This window comes from Populus nigra, chromosome 14, assembly GCF_951802175.1.
Source record: "Populus nigra chromosome 14, ddPopNigr1.1, whole genome shotgun sequence".
Classification (NCBI taxonomy): domain Eukaryota; kingdom Viridiplantae; phylum Streptophyta; class Magnoliopsida; order Malpighiales; family Salicaceae; genus Populus; species Populus nigra.
Window position 1 is genome coordinate 12,804,320 of NC_084865.1, and position 20,010 is coordinate 12,824,329.

Here is a 20,010-nt window from a genome sequence, read left to right on the forward strand (position 1 = left end):
TATTTAGGATATTAGTTTATTATATATTGTTTAATTTTTACGTTTTTATTAGGTAATAGTAGTTTTTTATAATATTATTAATATAGCCTTTTTTATAACACACATGCATTGTTTGGTATAAAAAAATTTATTCAGCCTGTAACAGAGTAGTGGCACGTTATATGGTTAACTAATATATTAAAATGATTGGGGTGGTACTTTCACATGATCATTACTATGATTTTATTTTATTTCTTAATTATTTTCTCGGTTGAATTCTTTTGTGACAAATTTAATGAGTTATGGATTAAATTTGTAACAAAAAAAATCAAAGAAATAGGATCAACATTTAAAAAACATACAAAAACCACATGGCAAATATAATATTCATGCAAAAGTTATTTTGATCCAAAAGTTCATTTAGTTTCATTTTTTATGGTTGAATCTAAAAAAAAAAGAGAGATAAACTTGTTAGAAAACAATAAACAAGAGAGAGAGAGTTATTGTTTGGTCATATTCTAGTAATAAAAAAAAGTCAATTTTAATGTAAATTAGTTTTATTTGATAATAGGGTTTCTATTTAGATGTTTTTTTACTTTCAACTTACGGAAAAAAATAGATTAAGTTGAGAGATTATTTTTTTCTAGTTTGGTTTTGTAATTTTAGATCAATTTTGGGGTATTTTAAATTGATAAATTGATTCACTGACACTATAAAAATGTTTATTAAGTAGAAATAAGTTGAAAAATAAAAAACAAATTGTCCTAAAAAGCCTAACCTAATTTTTCAACCTTTTTTTCAATGATAGGAAACTGGAATTGTGAATGATATATCATTTGTTTTTTATTTTTATAAAAAAATGAATGATTAGCTAAAAAAAATCAAATAAACCTCGTGGTATGACCCTAGGTTTCTAGGCACAAAGGAGCCTAAACTCTTAGGTTGGCCAGGCCAGAAGCCAATTTTTTTATGTTTTCATTTAATGAATTAATGTCCTTATTGTTATTTATTTATGTTTTTTCACTTTGCATGATTTTTTTTATTTAGATTTTAATTCATACTATTGTTTCTTTATTTTTTAAATCGTTTAGCTTATTTTTTTAAGTAGTTATTTCTTTTTAATTTTTTAACTTTATAATGCTTTAAAGAAATTATGTCTATGCATAATGTATTCATAATTTCAAGTTAAAAAACTAAAAATGGGGTTTTGGGATTCCAAAACTTGAAACCCAATTTACAAATCACTAGAAGTGATAGAAAAATATTGTAAAGAATGAGATGGCCCGTCGTCCGTGTAAAACAAACTAGAAGAAACAATGCTCCATTAAAAAATCAATCTAAGCGTGTGTAGGCTATTAGGTCGCTGACCAGGTACGCGGGCCAAGCCCACCCGCCTGACCTCCTTTGTGTTTTTTATTTTAATTAATACATTCTCTTTTTATTTATCTTTTTCCTTTGCATTGTATTTTATTTAATATTTAATTAATATCCCTCTCCTTTTAAAAATTATTGTTAGTTCGTTATTTTTTATTTATAATCTTTTGAAGAGATTGTTGGAATTTATCTTTAAAAATAAAATTATTTTTTTGGGAAAAAATAATAATCTTGAAGATAAAATAATTAAAAATTTTCAAAATTAAAGGGAAAAATCAGGGTTAAATATTTTCACATGCTTGCTATTTTAGTATTTAATTAGCATCAATAATTTATTTTTTTTGGGTTTATTGGTTTGTTCTTTTTTTTTCTATTAAGCTTAAACAACATGTTTTTGTGTCTTAATTTAAAAAACAAAATCATAATACTTAAAAACATATCTACAAATTGTAGATAAAACTTGCAAATAAACCACAAATTGACAACATTGTAGACTACAATATTAATATATTATTTTATTATATTCAAAATCAATTTAGAATTCAACCCGAGACATAGCATTGGAGATAAAAGTATAAAACTAGTAACTAAACTAATATAGACCAGAATGGCATCTATTATTTCCTGCCACTGACAGGCCATGGGCCGAACGAATCATCACCCCCAAGGCCTACGATGAAGTCATGGACCTCCTTTCTGGAATCTCTTTACTATTCATGCCGCTTGCCCATATACAGCCCCCTTTTTTTTAATTAATATATATATATATTATATTCCTATTAATTTAAGTCAAAATATTCCAATCCAGATCACGAGCCCACGGCATTTGTGGGTAGCCATTTTTGTTGAGCTTCGTTGACATGATTGTTCTATCACGTGTCAAGAAATTACACGTGCAGTACAAGGAAGCAGACTACTGAAGTATCTTTCTTATTCTTTAATTAAAAATATAGATAAGAGTCTATCTCAAATTACTGAGACACGTTTAAGTTCATGAATCCCTCTACAAGAGGGAAAGAGCTGTCATTGGACAACAAGGTCTGGTTCAATGAATTCAAGCCAATTGATCATCTGACATGGCAACCCAAAATTAATACTCCACCCCTCCCAATTTGTTTATCCTCTATGATTGTTTTATAAAAATTAAAAAACATTATAAATATAATGTCAACCATCCAAAAACATAATAACTTCTTATGTCCTTTTCAACTTTTTTTACAAAGTTTAATAAACATGGTTTTAATAAATAATATAATTGAAAATTAAATATTTCATAATATAATATGTCTCATTAAAATAAAACTTGAATGATATGATACGTTAACTCTAAATTTGAATAATATAGGATCTTGACTAGGTTTTAAATGATCTAAACTCGGGCTTCCAATTAACCCGGTAAAATGTGAATGACCCGATTTTTTTTATATTTTTTAATACATTTAAAAATTATAAAGTTAATTTATAAATAATTGGTCTCACATATTTTTTTTATATAGTCTATATCTTTATGAAATATTTTTTAATTTTTCTACGTGGAATAACTATATATTTATGTTAATTATTTCTTAATTTTTTATGATATATATATACACACACATACATGGAATATTTATTAACTGTTTTATGTTAGATAGCTATATATAATTTACATTTATATAAAATATTTTTAATTTTTTTAATTATAAATATTAAAAATTAAATTAATCTGAATTAACTTAAAATAATTCATGTGATTTTGGACCCGGTAACATGGAATGTATACACAAAAATTCTAAGACAAGAAAAAATAAAAATATGGACAAAAAAAATGTTAATAAATTCTAAGTTTAGACTTTGATATAGAATTAAGGAAAAATGAATGCTGTAGTACAGTCACCACCACATGTCACTTCACAAGAAAGTGGAAATTACCTGGAATGGACAGAGCTCGTCTCCCCCACGTGGGCTTTAAAGTCCATTCAAGCCTACGTGGGGCATGGACCCCAATCTTTGTCGGATTCACCAAGAATCATAAATAAAAGCAATCCACAGTTTGCTAAGTGAAAATGTGGGAGTGTGGCCACCTCTCTGCCATGGAAACCACATGATCGATGATAAGTCTGCAATCCTGCATCATGGGTTGTTGAAAAAATAAGCATATGTGGGGCCGGACTTCTTATTCTTATAAAGCAGTGACAATGGCTAAATTTGATATATCATACGATTGATTCCATTAAATTTTAATTGATACAGTTTTAACTGTGAATAAAAAGTAAGTTACTTTTCATTATAATTTGTTCTTGAATAGGCAATGTATAATTAATTATTTTTCTTACAGCTTCTCTTGAGATTAAAATTTGTGAATAATTATTTTCACAATTTCTTTTTGAAAAACTAAATTTAATAAAGAACGATAAATAATTTTTTTTGATATAACTTAGATTATTTTCAAAATCAATGAAAAATCTTATAAAAAAAATAAAAAAATAAAAAAAATTTAATCTCTAGTTAAATAAATATTGAAGAATAAAAATGAAAAAACATGAGTTTTTTTAAAAAAAACAAGTAAACTTGAACGAATATCTTAAACTTGAGTTAATCTCTCAAACTCGTAACCCGTGAAATTTGAGATCCGGACTCAATCAAGAAGCTCTGTAAAAAAATATATTCAATTTTAAAAATTATCTCAAATAAAATAAATAGTAATTAAAATAATAGGTACAAAATATGACATATGAAGAAATTGGATAATGAAATTGAAAAAAGTTCTTATTTTATAAATTATTTTAAATAAAACAAATAGTAAAAAAAAAACCAAATCTGAAGGCAAAATAAATTCAAGGGCTGCTTTGAAAATCTAGAAAATCGACGTAGAAGTTGAAGGGGGGAAGAAAAAAAAGATAAACAAAATAAAAGGTCATTGCTATTAAAACAGAGGTGTGATATCTCACACACGCTGCCTAGAAATGAAAGGGTTGTCGAGACTATTCAAATGTCAACTGAAAGCCACCATTTAACCACTCTATGACCCCTCATGTGCAAGGCAAATATCATTTTCAGATAATTTAGTAATTTTATTATTTTAAAAAATAAAATAGAATAAAAAAAGATCAAATTTGAAGGTAAAACAAATTTAAGGGCCGCTTTGAAAATCTAGAGAGTCAACATAGAAATTGAGGGGAAGGGAAAAGAAAAGAAAGGTAAACAGAATAAAAGGTCGACAGTGTTAAACTAGATGTGATTATCTCACACACGCTGTCTAGAAATTAAAGGGTTGCCGAGATGATTCAAATGTCAATTGAAAGCCACCATTTAACCACTGTATGACCCCTCATGTACCGGACAAATATTTTTTCAGGTAATTTAATAATTTTATTATTTTAAAAAATAAAATAAAATAAAAAAAGATCAAATCTGAAGGCAAAACAAATTCAAAAGCTGCTTTGAAAATCTAGAGAATCGACTTAGAAGTGGAAGGGGGGAACAAAAAAAAGATAAACAAAATAAAAGGTCATTGCTATTAAAACAGAGGTGTGATTATCTCACACACGCTGCCTAGAAATGAAAGGGTTGTCGAGACTATTCAAATGTCAACTGAAAGCCACCATTTAACCACTGTATGACCCTTTATGTGCAAGGCAAATATCCTTTTCAGATAATTTAATAATTTTATTATTTTAAAAAATAAAATAAAATAAAAAAAGATCAAATCTGAAGGTAAAACAAATTCAAGAGCTGCTTTGAAAATCTAGAGAATCGACTTAGAAGTTGAAGGGGGGAACAAAAAAAAGATAAACAAAATAAAAGGTCATTGCTATTAAAACAGAGGTGTGATTATCTCACACACGCTATCTAGAAATGAAAGGGTTGTCGAGACTATTCAAATGTTAAATGAAAGCCACCATTTAACCACTGTATGACCCCTCATGTGCAAGGCAAATATCCTTTTCAGATAATTTAATAATTTTATTATTTAAAAAAAATAAAAAAAAATCAAATCTAAAGGTAAAACAAATTCAAGGGCCGTTTTGAAAATCTAGAGAGTCAACGTAGAAATTGAGGGGAAGGGAAGAGAAAAGAAAGGTAAACAAAATAAAATGTCGACAGTGTTAAACCAGAGGTGATTATCTCACACACGCTGTCTATAAATTAAAGGGTTGCCGAGATGATTCAAATGTCAATTGAAGGCCACCATTTAACCACTGTATGACATCTCATGTAGCGAACAAATATTTTTCAGGTAATTTAATAATTTTATTATTTAAAAAATAAAATAAAATATTTATTTTTAATCAATCTAATAATAATTAATAAATTCTTGCAAAACAACAGTATTATTCTCAACAGCTAGTTTACTGGCTTTGACTTGGCAATAACAGAATAATTATTTTACTATTTCAACCATAATAATACGCGTCTTGGTCTAAATGAGCTAGTTTAGGGTTTTTGTTAATGATACTTCGATCCACGCAAGATGCATCCAACATAGAAATGAATATAATATGATCATTTTGATTAAACTGATCCTCCTTATCTTCCTAGGGAATCGTTCACCTGCTCATAACCAAACAAAAAAGCATTGGAAGGATAGAGCCTCCCCGTGATTCTCTGCTACCGATGGAAGACCATCAGGGGTTGCTCTTGGCACACCCCTGTGAACCAAGGGCTGGCTGAAGTCAGGTTAATAAAATATTTTAATTTTTATATTAAAATAATATTATTTCATAATTTTTTTTAATATATTTCAGATCTTATAGCTACGAAGAATAACAATATCATCGCCATTTTAACCCATCTTAAAATCAGTTAATAATAACTTATATTAGTATCTCAAAAGGGTTTTTTTAATGATAAAATAAAATTTAACATTTTTTTTTTAAAAAAAGGAGTTCATTTACCAAATCAAAGAATAGGATACATCTTCATGTTTATAGCAGCTATTAAATATTTTTTGTTTATAAATATATTAAATTAATATTTTATTGTTTTTTAAAATTTATTTTTAATATCAATACATTAAAATAATTAAAAATTTATTTAAAAAAAAAACACAACCGCGGCAGTTAATAAACAAAACACACAGGGTGTGCCAATAGCAACTTCCAGAAAAACAAACAAGACACAGTCCATGGTTTCCGTATGAAAGGAACACGCGCATGGCATGATCTTTTTAATACCACACGTGCAGGAGTTCTTTTTTATTATTATTTTTTATGCCTTTGAGGAGGGATGGATTGGGGCATGGGCACGCAAGCCAGCTAGCTGTCCTGTCTCCTTCACCTTAGCTGGAGCCGCACGTGGCCATGGCCCGACTATTGGGCCTCTTGATTTAGACTGTTTATACTTTTTTTTTTTTTAATTAATATCGTTATTCAAACTAGCTTGTATACTAATTAATTTGGACTGTTTATACTTCTTTATTTGGTCATTTTCTTGCAATTAATTAATTTGGTGAAGCACTACTTATTATTAGCATTTTAAACTTGTTAATATTTTGCTCCCTTTTTTTTTCAAAAAAAGATTTGATTTCATCAATAAAAGCAAATTTATAAATGAATTATCATATCTCAATAAAATAATTAATAATAATGATATAAATGTTATTATAAATTAATCTGTATTTTCTTTCCAGGTTTAAAAAAATATTTTAATAACATGATAACATTGAATTTTGACACCATTTAATGAAAAAACCGTGTTTTTTTTTATAATAAAGACAAGTTATGGAGTGATCAATCTTTACTATAATCGTGCTTTAGTAATTGTATATCTGATTATTTTCTTTCAATAGATACATTTTTTAGTATAAAAAACTTCAATTTTCTTAATTACACAATAACAAAGGCTACTACTTGTCTCAAAACCTATTAAATCATGAAAAGACAGACAGAGAGAGAAAATGAGAAGAAAAAAATAATTAAGTTAAAGGATACTCTCACGCGATATCCTTGTGCTAGATTGCAATCTATTTTTTTTAAATACAACTTAAGTTTAGTTTAGTTTAGTTTTTTTTTTCTTGATAATTTTAAAAATATATCCTTCACAACAATCGAATGTATAATTTTCATGGGTATTGATCCTGAGATATGAATCTATTTTTTTTATTAAAAAAACCTTATTAATTATCACACTAACTATTAGTGTTAAAATTAATTTGATATATATACCAGTTATTAAATTTGGTTCATTAGATAAACTTGTTAACCTGGAGCCTGCCTCAAGTCTACAAAAGGTTTTTTTTCAAAACATTTTGGAAGTTGATTTGCTCAAATTTGGATGGACTAACGGGTCAATCAACAACCTCGTTGATCCGATCAAACTTGAGTAGCATCTAATCAGGTTAACTCCCAAAACTTTTTTATTTAAAATGATATCATTTTAGTTTTTAAAAATTTTAGCTCAAAAATATTTTTTAGTTCTTTCTTTAAAAATATAAACGAATGTCGTTTTAAAATATACTGGAATTAATTTGATAAGCTTACAAAACAAGCCTTGAGCTAGGTATGATAATTATTGAAAAATCTTTTTAAAACATGATTGAAATTTTTGAAATTGAATTAAAAGTGAAATCCACTCAATCTTGAAATTAAAACTTTGAAATTTAATTTTTAACACAAGCACTTTAACAAAGAATATTAAAATGATTTAATAAATTATAAATAAATAAAAAGCTAATCTCGAAGAAGAATTAATTGATATATTTTAAAGAAAATTATAACAGTATGAAAACTTTTATCCCATGTAAAAACACAAAGTGAGTTTTGAGCTTAAACTTACATTCTTGTGCTTGATCTAGATATGAGTTTGCTGTAAAATATTTTTTTTACCAACTTAAATTTAAAAATGGGTTTAGTCCATGAATAATTATTTATTTTGGCCTAATTGTTTGTGCAACCAATAAATATAAAAATTTAGCCACTTTTTTCCATAACAGTTTTTAAAAAATCTAAATAGTTTTTTCAGCTAAACAAATATGATTTAAAGTCAAATCATTCATGTTTAATTTTGGTTCCAAAATCACATACGAAAAGGGTAGAAAAATAGTGTTTTAAGGTTGGTTTTTTCAGCACAAACTCTGCAAAACAAATTGACACTTTTCTTAATCTAGTTTTCTAGCATACTTTATTTGGTTTATGTTTTGTTTTCCTAAGCTCGTCTCGTAGAAAGATAATTAAATACTATTTTTTTGGTTTAGTGGATATTATTTAGGAGAGCACTAAATAAAAAAAATTGTTAAAATCCTAAAATACTTATTAAAATTAGTCATTTTGCATTAAATGAGAAGTGATTAACCATCTAGGTGGTGGCCTAATGGTAAGAGCTTGGGATTAAGGGGTTTGCTCCCTCTTAGGTCTCAGGTTCAAACCCTATGGCTGCTCATATGATGGCCACTGGAGGCTTACATGGTCGTTAACTTCAGGGCCCGTGGGATTAGTCGAGGTGCGCGTAAGCTGGCCCGGACACCCACGATAATCAAAAAAAAAAAAGTGATAAAATTTCAAGAATAAATGATTAATTCTTAACGATAACAATAATTTTTTAGATTGGTTGTATATTATGTACCCGTATCTTTCATTAATTTTGTTTAGGTATATCTTCAATATATATTGAGAATGTATGCTAAGAGCTAATATCAATTTTTTTATGCATGTTACAATCATATTTCAATATTTTATTCAAGTTTATATATTTTGGTAGTAAATATACTAGTTTTTTTTAATTATAATTGCAAGTTCACCATGGTTTTATTAATTTTTCTTAATTACAAGCTAATTTTTTATGCTCACTTGTCTACTTATATATTATTTTTAGACAACAACAATTATCGTAAATATTTCACCACAACAAATAAAATTGACAATTTATTTTCATAGCAACTAGATGAAGAGTTTATTTTCAATATATGTTGAGAATGTATGCTAGGAGCTAATTATCGTTTGTTTTTGTTTATTAAAAATATATTTTTAAAAAATTGATTTTTTTATTTTTAAATTAATTTATTATCCTTTTAAACACACAAAAGCAAATATGTATAGTGATTGAAGGCGAAACCAGATGAAAGAAAGCGCAAAGAGCCGAGCCGATTTCTTCATTTTCGTTTTCAGAAACAAGGAAAGAGAGTCTTAATGGCCCACAATCACGTGTTCTGTGGTGAAGTCGACACGTCGAGGAGATGACGCGGTCCCCACACAGCCAGTGTGATGCGTTGGGGTTTAATTTTTCTTATGGGTTTCTGTGTCACACGTGCGAAGCAGTCTGAGCCCCCACCCCCTCCCTCTCTCTCCTCCACTGCAAAAGTATCTAAAATTGTTTGCATGATTTGTATGTGAAAGTGAGAGCCTGGGGGCCTAAGGGTTCGTTTATATTTTGTTATTGATTGTTTTCTAAAATATTTTTTATTTGAAATTATATTTAAATATATCTTTTATTTTAAAAAAATTATTTTTATATTGGTATACTTAAGAATATATAAAAAAATTCAATCAAAAATTTAAATCTTTTAAAAATATTTTTAAAACACAAAATTAATATCTTTTCGTTCTTTAATAGAAAGTGCTTTTTCCGAGCTTGTTGCTTGTCTGTATATGTGCCGTTCAAACCCAACATCACGTCAGACCCACCTTAAAAAGACTGAAAGCATCTTTTTAATTAATCATCATTAAAAAAAAATAACATGCTTTTATGCGGTTTATTAAGTGTAGTAATGATGGTTTTAAAAATATTTTTTTATTTAAAAATTTAAAATAATATTTTTTTATTTAAAAAATCATTTTTTGATATAATCTTTTAAAAAGTAATATTAAATAAAAAAAATTCAAAATTTACCTAACCCGTTTAAAATTCATTTGAAATGCAATACCAATCAAGAGCTAAATCCACATTTTATTATTATGGATTATTCATTAATCCTCTATTTCTATATGTTTGTGCGTGTCCGTGTGAGATCCACTTGTGCACTTAATGTTATGATTACTAGGGACAACCTAGAATTTAGATTAGGCAAGAACTGTTCAAAATATAAATATAAAGAGCTTGGAGTGGCATCCATGTAATTAATTAGATGGGTTATTAACCTTAATTAATGAAGATTAAAAAAGTGATTTCCGATTTGGACACCCGTGGATATTATTACAGGGACCATTCTATGCATGCTAGACTCCTAATGCCTAATCTACCTGTAGATTTAGGCTTCCCAGTCCTTGTGAAAATTGATGCCCATGTTTTCAACAACGGAGGCGCCCCTTCTTCTTGATGGCTTCATTTTTATTTTTTTATTTTCTTTCGGTCATTAGCATTTTTTTTAAATATTGATCATAATTAATAAAGAGTTTTATTTGAGGTAGATTTAGAGTTAATTACAAATTTATTTATTATTATTTTTAAAATATAATTAAAATCATATTGTCAAAATACTTATAACAATATTGAATGGTTAAAATAGAGTTATGTTATTTTCCTATAACCATTTTTTTCTTTTTTTCTTTTATATGCCACATTAATTTACATTGTCCTTTTTCTTTTATTAATCATTAGATATTAAATCTTGTATTTTGATTATTAGATTTTTATAAAGTTTGGATTGATTTTTGTTAAGATTAATTATTTTGCATGAGAAATATTTTTTAGTTTTGATTATAGAGAACCGATAGAAATAATAAAGGTCAATCATGTACTATACGGTGACGGATTACTTTTCACTTTCAATACTGAAATTTGCACAGATGAAGCAGCAAGATGGTGAGGTCACAGTGACTCACCAACTTAGTCTTGAGAAAAAAAAAACTTAAAATGAAAATGTGAAATTAGGCAGGCCATAGAGATCTACGGTACTATTGCAGAACATGGCAGAGCATAGTACACTTCTCCACGTGTCACATTTTTCTTCATCAGATGCTCAATTATGTTGATTTTTACCTTTGTGATTTGCTAGCTAGCTGTCATAAGTCACAACAGCATTTACTACCCACTCCTAATTGGCTTTTTTAGATTTAAGTTTGTTTTTTTTTAATTGAAAAATAATTGTTTTTAGAAAATGTTTTTTTTAAATAAATTATTTCTTTAGGTTTAATAGTATTATAAAAAATAAATTAAAAAATATTTTATAGTATTTGACTTTGTCATAGAAAATAAGCTGAAAAATAATATATTAATATTTTTTTTCAAGTTTATTAAAATAATAAGAAACTAATCTTATAAATTAAAAAGTTAAATGAAAATGAAATTGAAAAAAAAATAATTTTATAAATTATCTCAAATAAAATAAATAACAATCAAAATAATTGAGATCAAAACTAACAGATAAAAAAAATTAAAAGATGATGAAATAAAAAAAATTACAATATCATAAATTATTTCAAATAAAATAAATAATAATCAAAAGAATAAGAACTAAATTTGATAAATAAAAAATTTTAATTAAAAAATAATAAGAAAAAGACAAATAACAATTATAAAAAAAACCAAAGTTGATATAAAAAATCAAATCAAATCAAATTTTAAGGGGTGAAATTGAAAAAATAAAGATTTAAAACAAAATACATAACAATCAAAAGTTTGAGGATCAAATTTGATATAATTAGCAAATAATATGATATTTTTAATTTTTTTCACAACTTCTAGAAAGTGTTTTTCACTCAAAATAAAAAGAAAACGTCTTTCTGGAAACTAAGCTAAATTTTTCTTTGACTGAAAATTATTTTTCGTTAACCAACTTTTTTAAAAGCAAACAAATACAGAAAAGTTTGGAAAGTAATTTCTAAAAAGCTACTTTCCATGAAATAAACGGGTTCGTGGTTTATTTTTTTAATTAGCCCATATCTCTCTTCCTGATAAAAATAAAATAATGGTGTTTATATATATATATATACACACACACACATATATATTCTGCTTTTATAGGTATTGAGATTAATATTATCAATTAGAATAATTTATGGTTAGCTTGTTTGGACCAATAAAATAAAGTATACATGCTCTGCTTAGAAAAACCCAATTAGTACTATATCCATGATTACTATTTGTATCATATTTATTGTAATCATTAAATTTTTTTCTCTTCAATGTTATTTTTTTGTAGTTAAATTAATAACTAATTGTTTCATAAAAATAAGATTTAAAGATAAATGACCAAAGTTAAAGGGGCAAAGAAATTAGATGATGCTTTTAAAGTTGGCGTTAAAATTTAACTTTAGTTCTCGTATTTTGTGTATATATTTTTAATCTATTTGGTTTTTAAAAATTAAGTTTTGTTTAAAACTTCATTTTTATTAATTTTAATTTTTTATTTGAGAAAAGAGAAAGAAAACCGTTGGATTCCAGTTGAAGAGAACTGATTGACATTAACTATGTCCACTAAAAAAAATCAATCTTAGTATTAGTAAATTTCATTTTATGAGAGGAATTATACCGGAGTCTTCTTTTACCTTCACCTTACTTGAGAAGGTAGATATAGGCTTATATAATTGTTTGGATTCAAGTTTTGTTTTTTTTTGTTTTTTTCACTAGATTTTAGGTCATTTGAAGCCATTAATAAGTTGTTTGGATCCTTATAATGCTTTTTTTTGTGTGTTTTTAGGTTAAAAATGATTAAAAATGAATTTTAAAGTATAAAATACTTCTGCCTCAATTTCTCAGCAACTCTTTGGTTATCAAATTTCGGTTTAGCAGATGGTGCATTATCAATTTTGTTTTTTTTTCTTTAACAAATTAAAGGGAATAAAATGCATTACTATTAAAAAGGGAGAGAGAGAGGCATAGACAATGCAGTGTCTGTCCTCTAAGTGAGGCCTTCTCTTTTTGGGCTAGGTGCATTGGACCGCCCGAGCTTAAGTGTTTGTCTTTTATTTGTTGGGTCTATCTTCTTCTTCTTTTTTTCCTAATTCTTTTTTTTATTCAATTTCATTCAATTAAATAATTATATAGGGTTATTCCGGTTTTATGATCCATGTCACATGTATGACGAGTTAACACGAGTTAACTTATATTTTTTTGTGTAATTTTTTTATACTGATTTGTTTTTCAATCTTATCATTCAACATTAGGTTGATTGGAAATTAGATTTCATAATTCATTTCAATTTGCTTTCTATGATGTTTCCCCAGTCTCATGACCCAAGTTGATTTTTTTTTTTTATCATTTAACAATAAGTTGATTGAAGATTAGACTTTATAACTTATTTCGATTTGCTTTCTAAGGGATTATCACGATCTCGTGACCTATTTCGTGGATTTGACAAGTTGATTTGGGTTGATCCAGATCAATTTAACATGTTGTCATATCAATAATTAAAAAGATTCATCATCTTGAATTCTTTTTAGTAAAAATATGTTTTCAGCGATCATCTAGGTTACTTTTAAGGTTATTAAGTTGACTAAGTTAACATCAGGTCAACTCTTGCATGCTTTTTAATTTATTTTTATTAGAAAAATTGCTAGCAATGTTTAATTATTTTTTCCATGCTAAAAAAATCAATCTAGGTTACAATTTAGCATAAAACAAATATCTAGTTTGCTTAAAAAAAATCATTTCTGTATTTATCGGGTGTTTTATCAAACTAGTACAATTTAATAAAAGTTTTTAAGAAATAGCACATGAGAGAAAAGTATCTGGAAAACAGTATAAACTTGACTTAACCGGTATTGAGAAACTTGGTTTTATTAACAATTGCTATTGTCAATGGCGGTTGTGTCAAGCAACATAGCCTATCCTAAAATCTTACATAAAAACAAAATCTAAACCGCCACAACCAAATGCCAAACAAAACCACAAATTCTAAACCACGACAATTAAAGGCCAAAAAAAACCATAAATTACCAAACCTCAAACCCGTAATTGAAACATAAGCTATTTTAACATCATTTTTATTTGTTATCTATAATCCCAAATTATTGCGTATGTTTTTTAAATATTGTTTTTATTTGTGTATTTTTTAAGTTATTAATTGATGATTTGAAATTTTAAACAACCTGTTCGTATGTTCATTTGTTAATTAACCAAATTAAATCATGTTTATATAAACTAAGTATGAAAATAAATAATATGTAAGACAAATTTAAAATCAACATGACAATTAATAAAAACAATATTATAAAAGTAGTAATAATAAAAATGACTCTTAACTAGAAAACTAACACAACATTATAATATATCTGAGCCTATCTATGCTTCTGCGACGACGAGCGGAAGAACTAACTTCATCAAAAACATGACTTTCACCTATCTATGTAGTCTTATCCTCTGAGACAACCTCATCGAAGCTCAATGTCTCTCCTAACAAGGCAAGTGTAGTACGACGTGTCTTGAACCAAGAAGATGCATAATAACGAGCAAGTCTATTATCATCGTCGAGGCTGCATCACATTGATCATTCTGTAACAACTGTCCAAGCTAATATGAAGCAAATAGAAATTATCAATCCATAAATAAAATACATTTTTTTTTGTCAAAGCCTATAAAAAGTAACAAATACTTACAACATTTGAAATTCGACGTGCATGTAGCTCATACTCCATCTCTTCGCATGGAGGAACTTGCGCAGAGTTAGGTGTAATGATTTGACGTATTATAATCAAGTACTATCTCATGTATTCCTCCTAAAAAATTACATGGCGCACCTCTCTAAAAATAAAATTTCTCCATACATCGCACATCGATATATATTATAATCAGTGTGCCTACCAGAACGAATAATGAAATGCAATTGATCACTCATATCTATGTCAGATGGGATGTTCAAAACATATACCCCCACACCATCGGTTAATAAATAAGCAATGAAACTTATTAAATAAGGTTTCCACAAAAAATATTCTTAATCTAAACAACATAATTTATATGTTCAATAACATATTGCTTGTAACCTAATGGAAGTATAAGTGATAGTTCCACTGGTTATGGTGGTGGGGAGGTTGGACATAGAAGCTTGGGCTCGCGATTAGCAATAAAAAAAATGGTAGAAATACTCGTGGAGACAAGGGGAAGATGATTTTGATATTTTGGTGGAGGATTGGATGGTGTTTTGGGCGGTTGGAGGCTGTTTCCTTTAGGATTTTTGGTTTCTAGGGTTTTTTTCCTCTCATGAGCGACGACTATGAAAAAAAAGAGGTGTTTATAAATACTTTACAGTTTTGTTATGAAACCACGATTCTGAATTGTGATTGTTAAAGAAATGCTACTGGGAATAATGGTTGCATTAAAACCACGATTCTAAATCATGATTTTTATTTAAATTGTTATTTTAAATAATAGTTCTTTAACAACTGTAATTTCCAACAGCTCTTTACCAACTATGCTATCTTTTAAACTATGCTATTTTTTTTAAACTGTGTTATTCTGTATTAATTTTTTTAAACTATGTTATTTTTTTAAAACTGTGTTATTCTGTATTAACTTTTTTTAAACTGTGTTAGTTTTAAAAAAAAACTCATATTTCATACCGTGCTTATTAGAAAAACACAAATACGGAGAAGAAGTCCCCCTTCCTAAAAGTATAAACATTCAACTGTTAAGCAAGACTTGAAATTTCTCAATTGCCCTTTTCCAGAAGAATCCAATAAAATCTCTTACTAATACCAGCAGTGGGGTGTTCGGCCTTATAATGCAACTACTTTTGTAAAATTTTAATTTTTTTAAATTAATTTTTTTATATATATTTAAATTGTTTTGATATATTAGTATCAAAAATAAAATTTAAAATATAACAAATTATTAATTTAATATATTTATAAACAACACTATAAGAAATAAGCCCAGTGTGAAACACAAACACCCCAAGTGTGAAAAAGGAAGGGAAAGAGAAGGATCTAAAGAAGCAATATTTCTTTCATAAAAAAAGCGCTTGAATAATAAAGAAAGAAAGAAAAAGGCAGAGTTTTTTTATGATAAAGGGAGAGATCTCACAGGCAAAACCATAGAATCTAGAGAGAGAAAACAAAACACGGAACAAGAAGAACCTGAGAGAAAGAGAGGGTTTGCCGGGGATAAAGAAGGATGACAGCTGGTGGATCCTCAGGGAGGTTACCAACATGGAAGGAAAGAGAGAATAACAAGAGAAGAGAAAGAAGGAGAAGAGCTATAGCTGCTAAGATATATACAGGTCTTAGAACTCAAGGGAATTTTAAGTTACCAAAACACTGTGATAATAATGAAGTCTTGAAAGCTCTTTGTGCTGAAGCTGGTTGGATTGTTGAAGAAGATGGTACCACTTATCGCAAGGTTTGTTTGATTTTCAATATGTTCTTGTTTCTATGGATCTATACATGCATGCGGTAGAAGTTTGTTTGTGAATTTTTTCGTGTTATCGTTCTTGGGTTTATGGCTTTTTGATCTGTTTAGTTTTGACTAGTTTTTCCTTCTGATTTTGTTTTCCCTGAATCTATTGACTTTGGAGTTTTGGAAAAAGGATGTGAAGCAAGTATTCTTTTTTTTTTTCCCTTCCTTTTTTTTCCCCTTCCTTTTTTGCATCCAAATTGCTGTCATTTGCAGTTACGTTTTTGTTCTTATCACTGTTTTGTTTTTCTGCGATTTATTGGAATTTTTTGCCCTGCTTTAATTTGATGTGGGAGTAGATTTCTGTTTCTGGTGGATTGTGGGTTGTAATCAAGAAAACCTTTACTGTTAATCTAATCTTCATTTACTGCAGCCTGTGTGTAATCAGTTTCCCAAGTGTCATGAGTAGTCCCCTAATCTCATCCACACTGTAATCAAACTAATTTAGGATGGAAATTTATGATTATAATTTTAACGAAATGTATGTTCTGCTTAATCTGTCTGCGTATCTTTTCTTTCATGTAATTTCATGTAATTTTGTCACAGCAATGACTAATCTTGCTGTAATGTGCACTGTCACAGGGCTGCAAGCCGCCTCCAACTGAGATTGCAGGCACTCCAACAAATATCAGTGCATGTTCCTCAATTCAACCAAGTCCACAATCCTCCAATTTTCCAAGCCCTGTAGCTTCCTACCATGCTAGTCCAACATCCTCCTCATTCCCAAGCCCCTCTCGTTTCGATGGAAACCCCTCCACTTACCTCCTCCCATTCCTCCGAAACATAGCTTCCATCCCCACAAACCTCCCTCCTCTTAGAATATCCAATAGTGCTCCTGTAACCCCACCACTTTCTTCCCCTACATCTAGAGGTTCGAAACGGAAAGCCGACTGGGAATCCCTCTCAAATGGTACCCTTAACTCGCTTCACCATCCCCTTCTGGCAGCTTCTGCCCCATCAAGTCCTACGCGGCGCCACCATCTAACGCCTGCCACAATACCAGAATGTGATGAGTCTGATGCTTCCACTGTCGACTCTGGCCGCTGGGTGAGTTTTCTGGCAGTGGCACCCCATGTAGCTCCTCCCTCGCCAACTTTTAATCTTGTTAAACCAGTGGCACAACAGAGTGGTTTTCAGGATGGAGTTGATAGGCATGGTGGTTTAAGCTGGGGGGCAGCAGCAGAGAGGGGGAGAGGTGCGGAGTTTGAGTTTGAGAATTGTAGGGTGAAGCCATGGGAGGGCGAGAGGATTCATGAGATTGGGGTAGATGATCTTGAGCTCACACTTGGAGGTGGAAAAGCCCGTGGTTAAGCCTCCAAATGATAATCTAGCTTGGGAATGTAGCTACAAGAAGTAGCCTGAGTTCACTGTCCATTCTTAATGGTGTAATTGGTTTTACCAATTGCATGCATCACTTGGGGCTTACCCGAGGCGACTACTTGCTTGGGAAGACAACAAGATCACTTTTGATGCTTCCTATCCTTGATTTTAGTTGTACAGTTTTCTTTTTATTGAAGCCTTGCAAGAATCGGAATTTATAGGATTCGGTTGCTGATTAGCAAAAAATTCATGTAAGGCCTCATGGAAAGGGGCTAAAAGTCCCCAAATTTTCGTATGGGGAAAAGACTGGAGCGAATGATGTGGAAGGTTAAACTCTTCCTTCCCTTGTTTAAGTCTGGAGCATCTGCTTCAATTCTTCATTGACTGTAGGTTCCTATTTAAGCTTTAATTGGGATGGATGGTCTTGCGAGCTTCAAATGTAGAGATCGTTTTCTTTTTGTTCTTCGGGATTGAGTATTTTCGTTTCTTTTGTAGACATTTTAAAGAAACACAAACAGCAATTTGAATGTTGCTAGTTATTATCCTTTTGATTGCAAAAGCAAGGAGGTCCCTTGTCTTTCCGTTCAAATAATTGAACTACTGCTTTTTAATCATGGTTAGTAATCAAATGTCCTTCCAATATATCATCTCATGCTTTCTTGTAGAAGGTCAGCCCCACCCGCAAAATAATGTCATCTACTGTTACATTGCATGCTCAAATGTACAAACTGTTGCTGTTAAGATCTTTTCTTTTGGTTTGTTAGTGCCATTTTTCTGTGGCAGGACAACGGACTCTCTGCTGCTTCTGGCCTTTAGTGGGTCAAAGGGCATCTTAGAAAAACTAGCCTACAGGGCCCCCCCCTTTCCATGTGATTTGTTTTTTTTTAATGATGGAGCACGTGACCTATGCCATGCTTGATGTCCTTGTACACCACCTATTGTAATAACTCCCCCCTCCAATTATGAGTGGTATCAGCGTTCTGCTCTGAATCCTGCTAGGAATAGGATAGCTTTTTAGTTTAGTCCTTGCATTTACTCCCTTTGGTATTTCATGTTTTCCATGAATTTCTTGTTTTTCCTCCCCTCGAACGAGTTAATGTCATGCAATTATACAACACAATTAACAACAGTAAACATGGTGTTCTTACCTTCTAAGGAAACTGGTGGCATTGTTATGGACAGAAGATGGTATAAGCTTTCTTAACTCAGCTATAGCCAAACACCAATGGTACTGCTGTCGGAGAAAAGCACCTCATTACCCTTTCCCAGAAGCGTAAGCTCAAAAAAAAGAAAAGAAAAAAAAAGAATAAAACATTGGTGCATCTAACCACGGGGCTTTAGCCATTATAGGGAACTTAGCTCCAGATTCTTAGCTTTAGCCATTATAGGGAACTTAGCTCCAGATTCTTAGTATCAACTTCCAATGAGTCAATCTCTTCATCAAAGCCTAATCGAAGTCTATTTTACCTCCAAAAGCTTTGCCTTTAATTAGAGTTCTCATCTCCTCTTTGACAGTACCTGTTCCATTACAGGTTCTTTTGCTGTTCCAATCTAGCAAGCAAGAAACCAACATTCATTCCTAAGCCCTGAAAGGCTTTCAAAGTCTTCTCCCACTTCTTAAAACTATCCTGGAAGGTAGTAACAGTTGAAACTTTAATGGCATCTGCAATGTTAATAGTCTCGGCAATCATTCCCACAACCAATTTGCAGTTAAGGCACTCAACAAGATGGTCGTGGAGAAAGCGTTTTTGACTGCAGCAAAGCTCATAATACTTTATTTGAAGGCGTTTGGAGAGCTCACTGTTGATAACTAAACCATTTACAAGAATCTTGAAATCTTCAAAACTATTCACTTCTTTAAAATCCACAACAGATTCCGACGACCTGATTTCATCTAAGATTTCGGAGCCAAGATCCTCACTTTCATTTTCAGAATGAGCTGACACTGGTCCATGGTCAGTAACATAGGCCCTTGTGTTATCATTTTCAATGTTCTCTTCAGGGTTGTCCTGCAAGGGGTGTTCAAAATCCTGACCTTCCATTTCTTTGCTTCCCAAGCTTAGATTATCCAAATGAACTGCATCATTATCC

The 20,010-nt window shown here is 29.8% G+C and overlaps 1 protein-coding gene across 1 annotated transcript; it reads left to right on the forward strand.

Annotated features, from left to right (window-relative positions):
• Nucleotides 1–16,084: 16,084 nt before the first annotated feature.
• Nucleotides 16,085–18,463, forward strand: LOC133673364 (BES1/BZR1 homolog protein 2). Its single transcript, XM_062094113.1, has 2 exons — nt 16,085–16,545; nt 17,182–18,463. The coding sequence occupies exons 1-2, from the start codon at nt 16,321–16,323 to the stop codon at nt 17,908–17,910; spliced, it is 954 nt and encodes a 317-aa protein (XP_061950097.1). The 5' UTR covers nt 16,085–16,320; the 3' UTR covers nt 17,911–18,463.
• The last annotated feature ends 1,547 nt before the right edge of the window (nt 18,464–20,010 follow it).